The 17560-nt window shown below is 39.8% G+C and overlaps 2 protein-coding genes across 5 annotated transcripts in view; one reads left to right on the top strand and one right to left on the bottom strand.

The window, feature by feature from the left end:
• The first annotated feature begins 4097 nt into the window (after positions 1-4097).
• LOC116490786 (caspase-8-like) lies at positions 4098-14416 on the top strand. The gene is made up of 8 exons (XM_032190286.1): positions 4098-4619; positions 5216-5321; positions 6380-6518; positions 6620-6676; positions 7016-7083; positions 7592-7727; positions 8563-9064; positions 9364-14416. Exons 1-8 carry the CDS (start codon positions 4315-4317, stop codon positions 9497-9499), a joined length of 1449 nt encoding a protein of 482 aa, XP_032046177.1. The 5' UTR covers positions 4098-4314; the 3' UTR covers positions 9500-14416.
• A 12-nt stretch (positions 14417-14428) lies between these two features.
• TRAK2 (trafficking kinesin protein 2) overlaps positions 14429-17560 on the bottom strand; it is a 31816-nt gene continuing 28684 nt past the window's right edge. For all 4 annotated transcript variants that reach the window (XM_032190282.1, XM_032190284.1, XM_032190283.1 and 1 more), the window contains one exon: positions 14429-16873. In XM_032190282.1, coding sequence (XP_032046173.1) covers positions 16195-16873 — 679 coding nt within the window. In that variant the 3' untranslated portion in view covers positions 14429-16194. The remainder of the gene's footprint in view (positions 16874-17560) is intronic.

Genomic DNA, 17560 nt, shown 5'->3' with positions numbered 1-17560 from the left:
AATGCTGTTTTACGATATGGAAATGTTGTTTAAATGAAATCACTGCTTCCTCTGGGAGAAACGTGATGAAGGTGGCAGCTGTTCCAGTACAATTAAGGGAAAATATCACTGGTATTAGTTAAGTTGTGAATCCATGGTATTTCCATTTCTTCATTGTTTTCTGTGTCAGAGTTTAGTACTTTTAGAAAAAATTCTTTTAGATACTCCACATGAGGAGGGTTTAATGTCTAATATCAAATTTACTTATTTGTTATATTTGGTGTTACATGAGTTTTTGAATGATACAACAATATACTGAAATCACAACATGAAAATAACACAGCAGTTACAATATACAGTTGAAGTTGAACAGAATACAAATGTGAGATTCTCATCACCAGTTTCCACATGCTCACTGCCACAACACTGGCCGTCTCTAGTTGATAGGAAGGAACATGTGGCTTGAAGCCAACACAACCCCATTGTTCCCTTCAGTTTGTTTAATCATTTGTACAGTTTTTATACTTTGTGTTGGGCTGAGCCACATACAATCCCCTCCCTATGCTGGCCTGGCTAGCTTGGGAAGACATTCTTTAATTGTCTCAGGCAACCTGATTTACTGGTGCAGCTGTCTTGTCTAAAACTGAGGATACCCTCCAGTCTCCACAGTGTTGTGGTAAGTTCAGCTTTCTTCACCATATAAATACTAGTTTGTACAAAAGACTTCAGTGTAACTATCACTATTTTTTTTTAACATTGGCTTGTGGTACGGACTGTGTTGCAATGTTTTTTCTAAACAGAGAAGGGGCAAGGGCAGTGAGGTGGGGATGAAGGGGGGGAGGGGAATGTGTTGGAAACTAATGTATTGATAGTGGGAAAAGAAGTGACTGTGGAGAAACAGATAACAAGTAGTGGCAGAGAATAATGGTCGTTGTCTGTTCTTGGACACGCTGCTATAACCAGCAATTGTATCCAGGCACAGCAAGAAGAATTAGGAGCCTTGATTCATACCATCCTTGGATTGTGGATCAGATATAATCTAGTTAATTCCTTTGCCATGTTTGTGGTGAGGTTGTCTGTCAATTATTGTTACAAGTAATTTCAGGAAGCAGCTATGCTGTGAATTTTTATGTGACTCATGCAGTGATCAACAAAAACACTTTCTTTTTTGGGTTGAGGAAAATATGCTCACACAGGCCTGCAGCCGGGTGGACGATATGTTCTTTTGTATATTTGTTGCCCTCCCACAGAACTGAAAGGTAAGAAGAAAATTTGAAGGCTCTGCAGCTTTCTGACTGTTTTTCCTCTGTAGCACAACTTGGAGAATGGTGAGGGGCAATTACCTCTCCTTTCTGAAGGCACTCAGCTGTAATTATTCAGTCTGTCCTCCCTTTTCTTCACCTCCTGTTTGGGAGGCAGAATTTTGTACTGAAACAATGCTGGCACACAAGTCTGTACTTTGCTTTCAGCCAGTAGAAGCGTTACCACCAGGAAGTGGGCTCAGAAGGTTGGCAGGAAAGCAAGGCTGGTGAGTTAAAACCCTGTAGGCTTACGCTGAAAGCAGGCAAGATCAGAGTGATGCTGTTTGAAAGGAGAGTAGGGGAAGACAGAAGCTTAGAAGAGTAGGGGAAGACAGAAGGCGGAAACAATGTTATTCAGAGGCACAGATCTCTGCCCTCTTATTTGCATCTCCTTACTTACTCGTTCAGTTTAACATCAGTTTCCCAGAGAGTGGTGTACGCCCCCCTTCCCTAGGAAGTTTATCATTCTCTCTCCTGTAAAGATTTTAGGGTCACCTGCCACTATTGGGATGGGTTAGTGGTACGTGTGAGGAGCCTGCCTGTGTTTAGATCACAGCCTGCTTTCTACCACTGCATGGGCTGCTCTGCTCTAATTACGTGTTTTCCCACTACCTCTATAAAAGTTTGCTCTTAAGTTTTCTGTGCTGTAAAGTTAGTTAACCTACTGGGGAGTTTTGATCATTTTGTTTTAGATTTAACTGCTGTCTGTATCTGATGTCGGTAAGATTTGAAGTCCTGTCTGTAAGACTTGAAGTCCAAGGAGAAGTGGAATTAAAATCCACAACGTTTAAAAGAGCCAGCTGTGCAGCAGAGAGTCCAGAGCTAGATTTTTCTCAGGAAATGTTCAGTGTTCAGCCTGTGCTTGCTGCCTTTTATTCTGACCTACTAACTAACTTGGGAACGTGTTCTCTGGAATTACTCAGATCTGCCTTTTTTTTTTCAGCTAGAGCTGTGTCAAATTATGAACAGATAACAACCTGTTTAGTCTGCAGTGGCTTTTATGCAATGTGCTAAAAAATATGGTTAAGATCTTTGGGAATTCCCAGATACGCATTTCTATATTTCCTTTCTGTAGTCGTACCTTTGCTTATTGCTCTGTCTGTTCTATTATTGACAGCTACAGGAATTCCCCAGCCCCCTGATGTGACTGTTTTTTGTGGTTCCAAACTGTCATATGTTTCTAGCTAGCTGGAAAGTTATCCTGGACATTGCGTCTGAGCTTGACTTAGGTCTTTTACATAGATTTTATATTCCTCTAGCCACTTTGTGTTTAGGCCTGCTTTGTCCTGGCATATCAGTGCAAAGAGAAGGATCCATAACTCCTGCAGTCTATTTACTAAGAAGAGCTTGTTTTAACATGACTTGAGGGCATGTTAGCTCATAGGCTGTTAAAAAACATCTTGCTGCATTCAGCTTAAAACAAAAAAACATCTTGCTGCATCCACCTGTGACCCAACTTGTACGCATATTGTGATCAAGTATCTTGCGTAGTGCTTTGTACATTGATAAATGACTTCTATGATATAATAACGTAAATATTTCTGCTTAATGTATTGCCAAACATGTTTTTCCTTTTTTTAGGGGGAGTGGGATGGGGTGGTGTCTGTGTCTGTTTTTAAACAGACCTCGTTTTAAACATACCTCATTTGACACCTTGTTTATTTCTTTGGGGACTATGGTCTTGAGGGTGGCTCTCCTGGTAAGATGTTAATGTTCAATTTCAGAAGGATGAAAATCCAACTAATAAAATCTCCTTCCTTCCGTTGTTGTGAAATACCATCTATGCAACAGAAGGTGTAACAGAGGTTACGTAGCATTTTAAGGTCTCACCCCCATCATTCTGTGCTCCTATAATCCTGTTGCTAAAAGTCCTCAGGGCTGGGAGGGAAGCTGGTTCAACGGCCAGCGCCTGTTAGGGTGTAGAGTCAACCACCTCAACTGGGTGTATGTGTTTCCTGTCAGTGTCCTCGAACAGCTTGTGAAGAGGAAGTTCATTTGTGGCATTCTGAGCTTCTTTCTGTTCATGTTAAAATGGCAATGAATTGTTAGTGCCCTTAAATTAGAGAGGTGTGATTGCAGCAAAAGCCCAGGCAGAGGGAGCTTCTGACCTGCACAAGTTCATTTTTTTTCATGTCAGAAATATCTTGAGATGTGTGAAGATAATGGTGTGGCTTGGGAAAATATTTTATTGGCAAACTCATCTTACTTCGTATTTTTAACCACTGAAGTGTCACTCCAGTTTACAAGTGGGCTCAACGTGTGTTTTTTTTATGAAGTACTTAAAAATGCATGCAGAGCTCTCATTTGCTTCCCCCACCAGTTTCCACTTACTGATTTCACTGAGAGGATGTATGAATTTTATGAAGCAAAAAGAGAAGAATTCAAACAAGCAGGGGGCAGCTTTAATATAAAACAGTGTGCAGCATGTTGTGTTATGCATGTAGTATGAATTCAGTCATGGTATGTAAAAGTCACTTTTCCTGTCAGTAGTACACGTTTGAAGTTGTATGAAAACATTCTTTTTCTGCTGGAAAGATAAGACCTATTTGGTATTGTTTTTGTTATTGTTTGTTTGTTTTCTAACAGTAAAGAGGGATGTATTAGTATTTCCTGGCAACAGAAGAAAAAGAAATCTGAGGTATGGTGGCTCCCAGGCTGAAGGGAAGAGCAGTGACACCCAAGAAGACAAGCTCATTGGAGGTCAGCTCTGGTGGATGGTAACCAGGCCCTGTGCTCTCCACCTAGTTGTGTATGGTAGGGATTTTCTGCTTCCTCAGAATGTTTCTATCTTTTTAAATAGTGCTCCATAACCGCAAACAGAGTGGGCCTCGGGTGTGTCTGAGAGAGCTCCTCTCTGGCAGGCACACAGCTTTTAAGTAAAACTGGGGGATTTCTAGTTAGGAATCTAGAAAGAACTACATCTCCCAGTGGCCCACAGGCCGCCTCCCTCCCATGCCCGGTGGCAGATGGGAGCACGGCAGCAGTGAGAAGGCCTGCGGCAAGGAAGTGGTTGTGGTCTGGGCCTGGCAGGACCATGGAGTTCTCCAGGCAGCTCTATGCAATCAGCGAGGCGCTGGACAGGGCTGAGCTGGCGGCTCTGAAGTTTCTCAGCTTGGAGCACGTCCCTGTGAGGAAGCAAGAAGCCATCGAGGAGCCCAAGGCCTTCTTCCAGGCACTGCTGGAGAAAGGCATGATTGAGGCAGGGGACTTGGCCTTCTTGCGGGAGCTGCTCTACCGGATCAATCGGATGGACCTCCTGGCTGCCCAGCTGGGCTCCAGCCGAGAGGCGATGGAGAGGGAGCTTCAGATCCCAGGCAGGGCACGGGTGTCGCAGTTCAGGTGAGTTGCTAGTGGATTCACTAGGTGGCCGGGGGTGGTGTTGGACTGAGCCTGGCCCTGGAGCTTGCTCTCTGGGACCCAGTGACCTCAGGTGGGTCTGTGTAAGTTTTTTACTGATGAGTTGAACACCCGACTAAGGTTTGGAAACACACAAGCTCCTGCATCTTTCCAGGGGAAAACAGGTATAAGCAGTAGAGAAAACAGAAATGTCTGTCCACTAAAAGGGAGAAAACTAAGCTGCACCTTTCTGAAGCAGTTCACATCCTACCATGGCCTTCCCCCCCCCTCCCCCCCCAAGTGCTGTGGGCTGTAGTAAGTGACTGGCTGTGACTCTGTCTCTGCACTCAGTACTAGAAAGTCTCAGTGCAGTTTTGATTTTAGGAAAACACAGACTTTTTTTTTTTTTAATTACAGCTGGAAATGGTTTGATTTTTGGCTATTCTGTTACTGATATTCCCTCAGGCTAAAAAGGAAAAAAGGGTCCCATGTACTTGAGAAGGCAGCACAAAGGAGACTAAGGGGACAGTTCAACAGTACCGTGCCAAGTTGTGTGCTAGGGAACATGGTGAAACAATGTCCTCCACTGCTCTTTCTAGGTACCTACTCTTTCAGCTGTCAGAAAACATCACGAAAGAGGAGATGAAGTGTTTCAAATTTCTTTTGGGGAAAGAATTACCAAAATGCAAGCTAAGCCCTGAAACTGTAAGAATTGCTTTAATATTTTATTTTATTTTATTTTATTTTATTTTATTTTATTTTATTTATTTAATTATTAGTATAATGCATTGTAGCATTTGGGTTGTTCTGTGGGGAATGAGTGTCACTAAAACTGAAAAGACCATAAGGAAAAGGGTGACCCTTTTTCTTCTGTGCTAGTATTAACGTGTAGCTCTAGCAGTAGTCCTACAGCCCAGAATGGACGGGCCAGCCCTGGGACAGGCATGACACTCAGTGGCTTTGATCAGTGGCTGTTGAGCTCATTCACTAATCTTTTCTGACTGATTTTGTTTTGTCTGCCTTCTAAGCCATTATCAAACACAGCAAATCACCCACTGTGGCTATTACTTTATGTTTTGGTTCTGTTTATTTCCAAACTCAGAATACAGATCTAGGCAGCAGATCCTTAGCTGTGCTAATACCCAAGAGCTTGGAGTTAACTTACAGCCTTGGAGTTAACTTAGAGAGATCCAGCTGCTCTTACACTATATCAGCCTGCAATTCTGACTGCCTAATGATAACTCTTTCTTTTAAAATCTTCCCTCTTAGAGAAAAAACTGCAACCAATGAGTGGTACCTGTTCTAGTAAATCCATGGGGTGACCACTGTGCTCTACCATTCACTGTTTGGCAAGAGGTCCTGTCCCTTAGGTTCCCTCTTGCTTCAGAGAACTCTTTATACTGTACTTGCATGGTTATACCCATTGTTACCACTGCCTGAAGTTGGTCACTAGTGTGATGCTTGTGTTTCTGCTGAGTGCAAAAAATTGCCACTGTAAGTCAGCTCAATGAAAGAAGTAATAAAAGTGATCTTTTTTTTTTTTTTTTTTTTTTTTTTTTTTTTTTTTTTTTTTCCCTCCTGTGTGATCACCATTAGCTCTCCTGGATTAGAACTCAGCATTTCTGAGCAGTGTGAAGGAAATATGTATGTTGAAAAGATACTTTTATTCAGGCTGGCTTGGGTGCACATGCACATGCTGCAGCTTCCTTCCCAGTAGCAGCATGGATGTGTCCTAAGAGCAAACTACCTTTCTGATTGCCCAGACAATGCTCGACGTTTTCATTGAGATGGAGAAGAAGGGGATTTTGGGAGAAGACAACCTTACTGTCCTGAAGACTCTTTGTGAAAAAATTGACAAGAGCCTGTTGAAGAAAATTGAAGAATATGAATTAAACCTATTTGGTAAACTAAACCAAACCAAAACAAGGCCTCTTTCCCACAAGTCTTGAAGTGACACTTAGCTGTCTTACAGGACTAATAATGAATTAATGAATGCTTTTCAGGTGAAGAAGAGATGCTTGTAACAGAAGGACAGAGGAGCAGCACAGAAGTCACTGAAGGTAAGTGAAACTCTATCAAAAATGAATCTTTTGCTTTTCTCCAGCTTTTGGACCTTCTACATCACTTGCATCTCACTTTTTTACACATGTGCCTCTCTGAAAAGTGATCAGGTATGCAGCTGTTTACTCACTCATCACAGTACTTTTAACTCCCTTTTAGGTGATTTTTCTTGGTGTGGTTTATAGCTAACAAGAACAGTCATTCAACCACAGTTCAGTATTTTCAGAGAACAGTTTAACTCTTGGAACTACTTGTGAATAGAGAATACGAACAGAGATTCAATTCTTTCTCTAATGTTACGTTCTTTACTTACACATACTTTCTTTATGTGTATTCAGCCTGTCCCAGATTGCTGTCATCATCTGTGGCACGTGATTCTCCTGGCAGTTGTGATCAGTCTTCCCAGGTAAGTCAGTACGTGTCTTAAAAATGTCATAATTTTGTCTCAGAGGAGACAATTCCTTTGGGAGGCAAACCATTCTTATATGCACAGCTTGTTAAAGGTGCAGTCTAGAAAAATAAAAATGCACTCTGTAATGTCCCTTATTTTGATACTAAGTCATGGGCAGAACCTGCTGCAGGGTTAAAACATAAAAAAAAAACAAAACAAACATTTGTGAAGTAGCAAGGCAAGCCAAGTTTGTTATACCAGGAAGTACACAGTAGGTAGATGACTAGGCCTGGAAAAAGTAGGCATATGCAGCACCCTTTGTGGGCCAAGCATGATGGTGAAGGCTTGGAGGGGCTTTTATTCAGCACCAAAGACTCCCAGAGGCGGTGGAGCAGCACGTTGCCACATCCTGGGAGCAAAGCCTGTGCAGGGAGAGCTGCACAGTGAGGCTCCCTCACTGTTACCCCTCTGTGCCACAAGCAAGGGCTGAGAAGCAGTCACAAGCAGTCTGTCTTTCCAACAGCTTGAAGCTTACAAAATGACAAGCCGACCCCGTGGAGTATGCCTGATCCTGAATAATCACAATTTTGCAAAAGCCAGGAAAGCAGTGCCAGAACTCAGAAAGATGAATGATCGGAATGGGACAGACGTGGATGCAGGTACAGTGAACATTAAAGATGACTTTGCATATCTTCAGGGAGAGTAGACTGACTTAAAAATAGGAAACATTTTGTATTCTGCACTAGGTATTTGAATTTCAAGCTTCCATTTCTAGTCTACTTTTCTGGTAGTGACTGAGTTGCATATTTCTAAAATCTGCAGAAGCAGATTTGCTGCAGAACCAGAATTTGGATTTTAGTTAACTTCCAGCTTAAAGGGGAAAAAAAAAAAAGTTTTGTGGGTGGCATGGAGTTTAGGGACTCTATTATGTTGCTATTCAGTGGCCCTGATTTTAGCAGGTTGTCCTGCAAGAGCAGTGTAGCTCATGGCAGGTCCTAAGATCCTTGAAATTGGCATATTTGCACTATCTAGACCAAGAGATAAAATCCATCGGCAGGACTTCACTGATTGAATTGAACCTTAACTTAATTCAAGAGTCAGAGTGTAAGTAATCTTCTTGTGACACAGGTATTACCCAAAAATGTAATGCCTCCGCTCTCAGGGAAAGCAATAGCAATGTTTGACACCTGTTGCAAGAGGCAAAGACTAACTGTAAAAGTTGGCTGGGGAGGTAACAGCTAGTTCTGCACTTTGCCATACAAAGGCAATACTAAACAGCAAAATCACAAGGTAGGCTTGTAATGAGGGCTAAGGGAATTTGATACAAATATGATTAGTGATCAGATATCTAGATTATTTTCAGAGCAGGAGTGTAACTACCTGGATAGTAGTATAGCAGGATGAAAAATAAATGGCTTCCTCTAGAAACATAACTTGCAAAAGGAGTCCAGATTTTATAAAACTGCTTTAGTCACCCTTCTGTTTGGTTTTCAGCTGCTCTGAGCAAAGTCTTTGGCACCCTTCATTTTATAATAGAAGAATATAAAGACCTCACTGCAGAAGAAATCCGTAAGATTGTGAACATCTACCGGTGCAAAGATCACAATGACAAAGACTGTTTTGTTTGCTGTGTTCTCTCTCATGGAAAAAAAGGTGTTATATATGGTGTTGATGGACAGGAAGTACGTATCCAGGAACTGACCACTTCTTTCACTGGGCAGAATTGCCACTCACTTGCTGGAAAACCAAAAGTCTTCTTTGTTCAGGCATGCCAAGGTGATGCTCGTCAGAAAGGTGTAACCATTGAAACAGATTCTGGGGAGCAAGATTCTTCTCTAGAAGCAGATGCAAGATTTCAGCTCGAGTGTATTCCCTCAGAGGCAGACTTCCTCTTGGGCATGGCTACCTTGCAAGACTATGTTTCCTATAGAAGCTCAAGCCAGGGAAGCTGGTACATACAGTCACTATGCCAGCACTTGGAGAACAGCTGTCCTCGGTAACTCTATTTCCATAAACTACTTTGTGGCAACACTTTTTTTTTAAATTCTGAATTACAAGAGTTTGATTTGAATGCAGTGGTAGATGATATGCAGTAGCAGGGCTTGCTCAGAGTGAGAACAGCAATTTAGAACAGAGTAACACCATTTAGATTGTTTGAAGCAGTTACCTAACTGCTTTGAAGACTCTTTAAAACCGGAGCTGTTAGCACTTGCATAGGTTATGATATATGAGAATGCAGTATGTTTTCTGATGTTAAATGCTGCTATAATACAAAATGTACTTGTATTTTTGCAGAGGAGAAGATATTCTCACCATCCTGACAGCTGTGAATCAAGAGGTGAGCAGAAAGATTGACAAACAGAATGCAGCAAAGCAGATGCCCCAGCCCAGTTTCACACTGAGGAAAAAGCTCATCTTTCCTGTCAACTAAATGAGAGAGAACTGCAGAGCAAGAGGAGCTGCAGCAGCCTTAAACAGCTGGTATCAGCTAAGAATTTGGTAAAACGTAACAGACTTTCAGTGTTTACTGGTAGCACAAATGCAAATGTTTTTATTGATAATAGACAAGGAGCAAAAGTCTTAAGAACTTAGTATTAATTTGTGTGACACTTTATACTTGAGAGCATCTCCCCTGGTCTCGAATTTGTAGTTTGCTAGCATAAAATACACTCAGGGTCCTTTCAGCTGTACCACAATTGCTGATTCTTTATTAAGATATATTGCAAATGCAAGTTTAAGAAGACAACAGTTATAAAGCCTTGTGTATTTTATACTTACTTTTCTAAAATAAAGGGGGGGGGGCTGCCAATTGTACAGGATACATGCATTAGTGTGTTTTGTTACTTTCTCTCTCCCCCCCCCTGAAATAATTTACCCTGCTTGTCAGACTGTAGATCAGCCCGCTGGGGATCAGGTACAGTCAAATTGATGAACTCATGCTGTTCCCTTTCCCTTAGAGGTGAGGCTGGATCTTCTTTAGTCCTATGGATGATACATATGGACAAAATTTAAGTGAGCCAAGAGATTCTGAATTCAGGAGTCTGACTGACAGCATGCTCATATAGGAAACTTCTCCTTGGGAATCAAAAGGAATGCTGTTAAAAACACTGAAAGAGAAGTGAGGAGAATTCAGTATTAGATCTGTTGTTATTTATTTAGTGCACCTTCCTCCATTTTCTTAGAGAGCCTCATGTTGTCACAGCAGGTATGTTATCGAAGGTCAAAAGTCAGTTACTGCATACAGATCTGTAAATCTTGTTTGAGCAGCAACTGCTATGTGTCCAGTAAAATGTCTTCAAAATTTATTCATAGAGGAATGGATCTAATAAGATGTTTTAGGCTTGTGCACAAGTACTAGAGACTAGTCTTTTCTGTAAACAACTTGCAGTATACCCAGTTTGGTCACATAGGTAATGGTAGGTATGAATGTATTGAGTGTTTTACATGTTCTGCAGGCAGATGCCTACTTTCGTCAGTCCTAAGAATTAGCTACTTTTATCAATACAGATAATGGATTGAGAGTACAGATCGACTTTATATATACACCAAATAAAAGTGAAAATGATCACACATCTTTTAATACCCTCCTTTGAACATGAGCTTCAACTGATAAAAAACCAAAACAAACCAACAACAAAAAAAAACTGAAATGGCAATTGAACTTAATAAAAGCAGTAAAGCCTACTCAATTCTCCCCAGCTCTCACCCCACAAGAGCTACTAAACATTCATTAAGAGGTTAGCAAGATCTACAGGTGCTGAGTAAGCGGAAGAAAAGTCTGTCCTTCCAACTATTAATATAATACCAGAAAGAGTGAGGGTAACTCCCAGCATGAGTCCTACAGGGTCTTCACTAAATCCTGCCCTGCCGAATCAAAGAACTTTTGTAACTGAACTCTAATGGCTTTAGTTTAACTCACTTCCCAGAAGCTCAACAGCATCAGACCTTTCCCCTTATTACATCTGAAGTGCTAGAGAGTATGTAAAAAAAAAAAAAAAAAAAAAAATTAGTCCACAGACTCTCAAACCTGAGAGCGTATCTGCTTAGAACAAAGCAGCTGGCTGTACCTGTTGGGCTCAGGTGTTTCAGGACAGTTGAAGTGAACAGAAAAGAGTGGCTGCTTTTCTGGGCCTTCTTCCCCCAAACTCACCTTTCTCTCCAGTGGCAGTGGAATCCCTCATCATCCTGAAAACTGGAGAACTTTAAAGAGTACATGCAATGTTTTACTGGGCTTTCTGAAGGATACACAGATGCGTTATGTCAGCAGCTGAGAAGCTAGGAAGCCCAAACCTTAAGGAGAGAATGACTAAAATACATAAACATCATCAAATCAACATTTATGTATATATGCTTTGTTAAAATCGCCATGTTATGTATGATAATAATAGGAACTTTTATCTGTCTGGCAAATGGTGTAACAAAAGAGAGAAAATGTCCCAAGTTTGTTGTAGTGGCCTATTATAAGGATGTGCAGCTATCAGAGACTGCGTCATGACCATTTCAACCCTCAAAACGTCCAACTCAGGCTTCAGCATATGAAATGTTGAGCTGAAAAGTCAGCTTCAGTTTGACAAGGGTGCAAGTCTCATGTCAGAAAAGAAAGAAAGCTAAATAAATATAGGATATATACCATAGGATAGTGGTGGTTCCCAGTTTCTTGAAATGTTCGACACAGACTACTAGAGGAACCACTGCCAGTAATTAAGTTAGGTGAACTGGAGTAAGAACCCGTTAGTTGCAAATCAGTGCTGCTTCCATTCTGTACCATGGAAGGAACCAAGTATTTTGGGGAAAATGATATGAGCCTTTCAGCCAGAAAAACAACTGCAGAAGTGTGCACTGGAAGTATGCACAACTGCAGGCTGACATGACAGACAATCAATGTGCAAAGGGAACTTCAGTGATACCTGCACAAAGGCAGTACTCAAGGGTAAGTAGCTTGGTTTCAATCTCTGCTCCCATTTTATGACAAATATAGAGGAGGGCTGACATAACATCAGCTACTAAGACGGAAAAACAACAGCATTGATCATACACATCTCTGTAAAAAAAACAACAATCCTCCCTTGAAGGCCTGAAGAAAACAAGGGAAGAATATATACTTCCAAACAGGAGACCATAAATGCAGAACCCCTCCCTGACCTAATGGATACTTAAGTCTAGCAAAGAAGTCCAATCTCTTTTCTATTTTTTGCTAGTTGACACCATTATGCTAAAACACATTATGTGCTGCAAAATGACAGGAGAGAAAAACAACTACAAGAGTAACAGAAAACATGAGGATATTCATTTAAATTGAGGCTCACATTCTGTCTAGAAATTGATGAGCTGTTTATGAATTTCTGTGAAGTCTTTCATTAAGTAAAATGCTTTTCAAAATGCAGCAGAAGGTACTCTTATTTAATTGTGTGTTTGTTTTGTTTTTCTAGATTTAACTATCACACTTTTACATTGCAATCAAAGTCTAACTGCAGCTTGTATTGCACATCTATACTACCTTTAATTGCTTAGGTATAAACACAACAGCAAACAGCCTAGCACAGCCTGATAAAGTTTTTGAATCCATTTGTCAGATAGCTTTTACAGACAGTGCTTGTGAAGATACCAGCTCACCAAGCTTGTGCACCAGTCACTAAATTCCAGACGATTTTTAAAAAGGTCTAATTTTAGTTTTATTAAAGAATGTTGCAGTATAGAAGGCGATACCTGGAATAAACCACACAAGGTGACCAATATATTGAAAAATGACATGTTACTCATGTTTATTATGAAATTCACATTCCACTATGAAACAACAGTAAGTGCAAAAAGCTGATGAAAATAAAACAAAAACAAAACAACAACAACAAAAGTTCCCAGACCATTCAAAAACATTGTGTGTAATCCTCTTTGTGTAACAGTCAAAGGAGGCCCAAACCTAACATTCTTCTTCTCTCTCTGCTGCTCTTTAACTAAAAGTAGACTTTGGGCATCATCAACCACATGTATTTCAAGTGTGCAGTTATCTCCAAGTTTATCAAACACAGTGAAACTTGACCTGTATATCTTTAAAACTAGAAAGCTATACATTTGTACTTAGTTTAAGCCAATCTGAGTAAAGGTAAAAACTAAAAGAATTTCTCTCCCAGTGTCTTGAAACTTTCACAAACATGGGTAATTCCTTTCTTTGCAACACCTATTTTTGTCTCAAACCTGCAAGGTAACAGAATCTTTGCCAAGTGCCATTTCTCCATCAATTCTTCATTAACTCACTCAACCAAATCACATTTGCACAGGACAAAATGATCTTATGCAGGAGCTCAGCCATCTTAGTCACACGAGTTTGTTTCATCTCTTTTAAGAAGCAACAAGCCAAATCAGTTCCTAGAACAATGGCAACTTTAATATTTTATCAGAAACATGTATGTTATTCAAAAAAAGTTTGTCTTCTAGAATTTTAGCACAAAGCAGTAAACTTGGAAGAAGTGGCAAATCTTTCCCTGTTGCTGCAAGCCAGACACATGCATACAAAATGCACAACAGAATTTCAATAGCACTGTGCCACAGCATCAAAAACTGGATAAACGCAACAGTATACAAATTCTTTAATCATCTTCCTGCCTTGTGTAAAGTATCTGAGAATACATTATCCTACAGAAAACAGACAAACAATCTTGCAACATATCCGTAATACAGTTTGAACTGAACCAGTTTATATTGCCAGGCTATGCAATATGGAAATGTCCCAAAGAGAAACATGCATTTAATTAATGTGCTGTTATAAAATTTTAATGGAAACCTGGTCTGCCAAAGGAATTCTGATTTAATTGATTTGCTGTTTATGTTGGTAACACACAGGGATTGAATGGCTGGGGTTAACTAATGAAGCTAGTTAGAAACACAGTGAAATACCTTTAAAAAATTTTCTGTCACTTACTTACATGTATTCCTATAATAAACGTACAAAAAATGGACATACTTTTGACACCTTATATACTTCTCTGTTTATACCAAACTGTCTAACCTTCTGTCAACTCATTTCTTAGTTCACTGGAGAGCAACATTACCTCTTCCTAGACCTTTCATTCTTACCTTATTTAGCTAGGTAAGACCCTGTGCACAGTTAAGGAAGTACAAACAAATACACAAAAGAAGTATGTATTTTTCATTAAAAAAAAATATTAACCCGTATATAGTATTTTAAATAAAATTCACCTTTTATAAGTTTAAGTTTTTGCTTAGATAGCAAGAGGCAACTCCAGGAATTCCCGAATATTTCTGTGCGCTGCTGACAGACAAGTTTCTGTTGAGAATCCCTGTGCAAGTTTGAGGTGGTTACTCATTTTAATTAAAAAAAAAAAAAAAAAAAAAAAAAAAGACTGCTATATCAGAGAGTAATCATAAGATCTATAGGGATGTAAAAGCAGAAAGGCCACATATAAATCAGTTTAAGACACTTTGATCTCCTACCCTATTCCACTCAACCCTGAAGCGAAAACGGTGCTGATTATTTTGATGTGCCATATGCCAAATGCAAATCAGTGTAATTATACCAATGCTTCACACCATGCACCCAGAAAGATACCAGCCATTATATTCCACATACACTGCAACAGCCAAGCTAAACATTAACTGTTTTATCTAATTGTATGGAAACAAACTTTAAAATCATTTAAATATGTTGATAAGTACAGTGAAAAAATCACATACAGATTAAGAACCCTTTTCCACTCTGGTCACTAGCCTATTCCTCCAAAGAACTTGCGGCAAATACTTTTTCTTCTTTAAGTTACCTTACAAATCTATTGTAGATTATTCAGTTATAACTAAAAGCTTGCACAGAAAGGAAACCAAAAAGCAGCATGGACAATAATACTTTGCTGAATACCACTCAGAAATCAGATTTCTCCAAATGATTTTCTTTTGGGACAGAAAGCCTGCCTTAGTTCTGTTCAAAAGCAGATTCAGAACCACTCTCCATCATTGGAACATGGGATTCCAACAGATAAAATTGATCTGTGTTCATAAAATGCTACAAAGAACACTATCTTTCATCTCTTGTTTCTGAATATAGAATGGTAAATTTTGCTCCAAAGGAAATCTTTTAAACAAAATCCTGCCTAAAATCAGAAATATCTGAATGAAAGGCATAATGTTTACTGCAAAACACTAAAATGTATAGAATATCTACCTATCAAGAGAAGAGTCAGATTTCTGAATTTTCAAGCATTTAAGTAAATACTCTTTGCTTATTTAAAATAAAATTGAAATAATTGAATTGAGCATGTAGTTTCAGTGTTGCAAAAGAAAATAAAAATGTGCCTGAGATTTTTTTGTATGTGCAAAAATGCCCTCATTTACAAAGATGCATGGGACACTTTGGAAAGATTTCTTAGCTTGAAATTTTCACCTAATATATACTTTTTTGCTTCGTAATTCTTATTCATTGCACCTTCCACTGTATGCTTCAGTAGCTCTGGAAAGAAATTAACTTCTGTTATTATCTCACTAGCACAATTGCACTCTCAAAAAACAAATGCTGACCATCTGTTTTGGTATTCATAAATGTACATACTATTTTCTTACATAGAATTAAAGGTTCTCTCACCTGCTTCTCAATGTGGGGAGTACAAAAGAATATGGTTTCTGAACTAGAAAATACAAGAATCAAAAATGTCCCAAGTTTTTGCATTTGTTTGCTACAGAGAAGAACTTGGACCAATGAAGCTGGTCAGACTGATCATTATTTTAACATTGCATTTAAATGATATGGTCTGACTGCTAACAAATAGTAAAATCCTATGGTCATATGGCAGAAAAAATAGAACAGCACCTTCAAGATGGTTTTACAAATACAGTTTAAAAGGTTAAAATGCTGAGAATGTCTACAATGGTCTTTTATTTAAGCTAAAACATGCTGAAGGGATCACAAAACTAAGCTTTGGCTTCTTTCTTTTCTTGTCTTCGACAAAAGCCTTCTTCCTCAAACCTAAGCATTGTTCTTTTCTCCTTGATCCCAACACTTCTCTCTCCCCCATCTTTTAGCATGCACATGCCTTCTTCAACTCTTCTGTTACACACCTAACCATACCCGTACTGGATGTTTATCCCTCAAGTATTATTTACCATGCTACAAGTCCATACCAGTCAGTCCTCCTTTAGGATATCCATTTTTGACGACTGTGTGCAGACTGGAGCTCCCAGTGCTCCAATCATGGCTGGAAGACTCTGGTTTCTTCTCAGTCCTGCCATTAAGTTGCTACCCGCATTTAAAAACACAGCTGAGTCCTGCCTCCGTAAGCTAACCTCTGGCCCCTGATTCTTCCTGTGGTCCTCTGTCTCAGGGGGCTTAACCACCCTGGCAATACCCAGCCTCTTCAGCCTGTCCACTAGGTTCATCTTCAACTGGCCTATGTCTGGAGCGTTGCGGGAGGGCTTTAGGCCATACATTTCCTGCAAGAATGTTTCTGCTGGTCGGGAAGCCAGGAAATTTTCTGAGTGATGCACTCGAGGCTCAAATGGTGAAGGGGAAGGACAAGGTGAATGTGAGGGAGAATTGGGTGGAGTAGAAGGAAAAGGGACTGTTTGAAGAGGCTGTAGCAAAGGCAGTTTTTCTAATATGGGGCTATCATAAACCTTGGCAGAGATGCCTCGTTCTTGCAAAAGCTGTGCCAGACTGCTGGTGCTGCTGAGGGTAGTTGTTGAATCTCCTCTGTTGGTGAGAAATTCTCCAATATTAAGCCTGTAAGACACGGCTGGAGTGCTCACTACTGGATTTCCAGTGCTGCTGCCACTATTTCCAAGTGAAAACGGGGTACACATGGGGCTGAAATAAAAATGGAACAGAGAAAATACACACATTAGACGTTTCATACCTGCTTGACTCTGTATATACATTTTAGTATATAAAAGAAACAAGAAAAATAAAACTATTGTTACTTATTCTGGTAACTTCAGCTTTAGTAGTTTCAGTATTTGTGTTCTGCAAAATATCTAGACAATATTGATTGACAGAGAGGTTTTGGTGTAAGTACCAAAGAATTTATTTTTCATATATAATTTTTAATGTCTGGCCATGGAGAGGAAAAACTCCTGATAGGACAGGAAATAATGTTTTTAAACTAAAAAGGGGTAGATTTAGATTAGGTATTAGGAAGAAATTCTTTACTATGAGGGTGGTGAGGCACTGGCAGAGGTTGCCCAGAGAAGCTGTGGATGCCCCATCCCTGGAGGTGTTCAAGGCCAGGTTGGATAGGGCTTTGGGCAGCCTGGGCTGGTGGGAGGTATCCCTTCCCATGGCAGGGGCTGGAACTAGGTGATCTTTAAGGTCCCTTTCAACCATAGCCATTCTATGGTTCTATGAAAGAAAAATGAATTGTTATGACAAGATTATGCCAAGAAGTGTTCTATAATCAAGTTCATTGTTGTGTTTTACCTTCTGTTTAGAACCAAACTTAATTTTTGAAGTTAACTTAGATATGATAGCATAAAACTTTTCAAGATCAGCTGTCAG

The sequence above is a fragment of the Aythya fuligula genome, chromosome 6 (genome assembly GCF_009819795.1).
Source record: "Aythya fuligula isolate bAytFul2 chromosome 6, bAytFul2.pri, whole genome shotgun sequence".
In the NCBI taxonomy this organism is placed as follows: domain Eukaryota; kingdom Metazoa; phylum Chordata; class Aves; order Anseriformes; family Anatidae; genus Aythya; species Aythya fuligula.
The sequence above is the reverse complement of the archived record's forward strand: the minus strand, read 5'-3'. Positions and strand labels throughout refer to the sequence as shown.

Coding starts and splice junctions, on each gene's coding strand:
- LOC116490786 (XM_032190286.1), top strand. CDS start 4,315: ATGGAGTTCTCCAGGCAGCTCTATGCAATCAGCGAGGCGCTGGACAGG. Junction 5,322..6,379: donor GCAAGCTAAGCCCTGAAACT/GTAAGAATTGCT, acceptor CTGATTGCCCAG/ACAATGCTCGACGTTTTCAT. Junction 7,728..8,562: donor TGGGACAGACGTGGATGCAG/GTACAGTGAACA, acceptor TTTGGTTTTCAG/CTGCTCTGAGCAAAGTCTTT.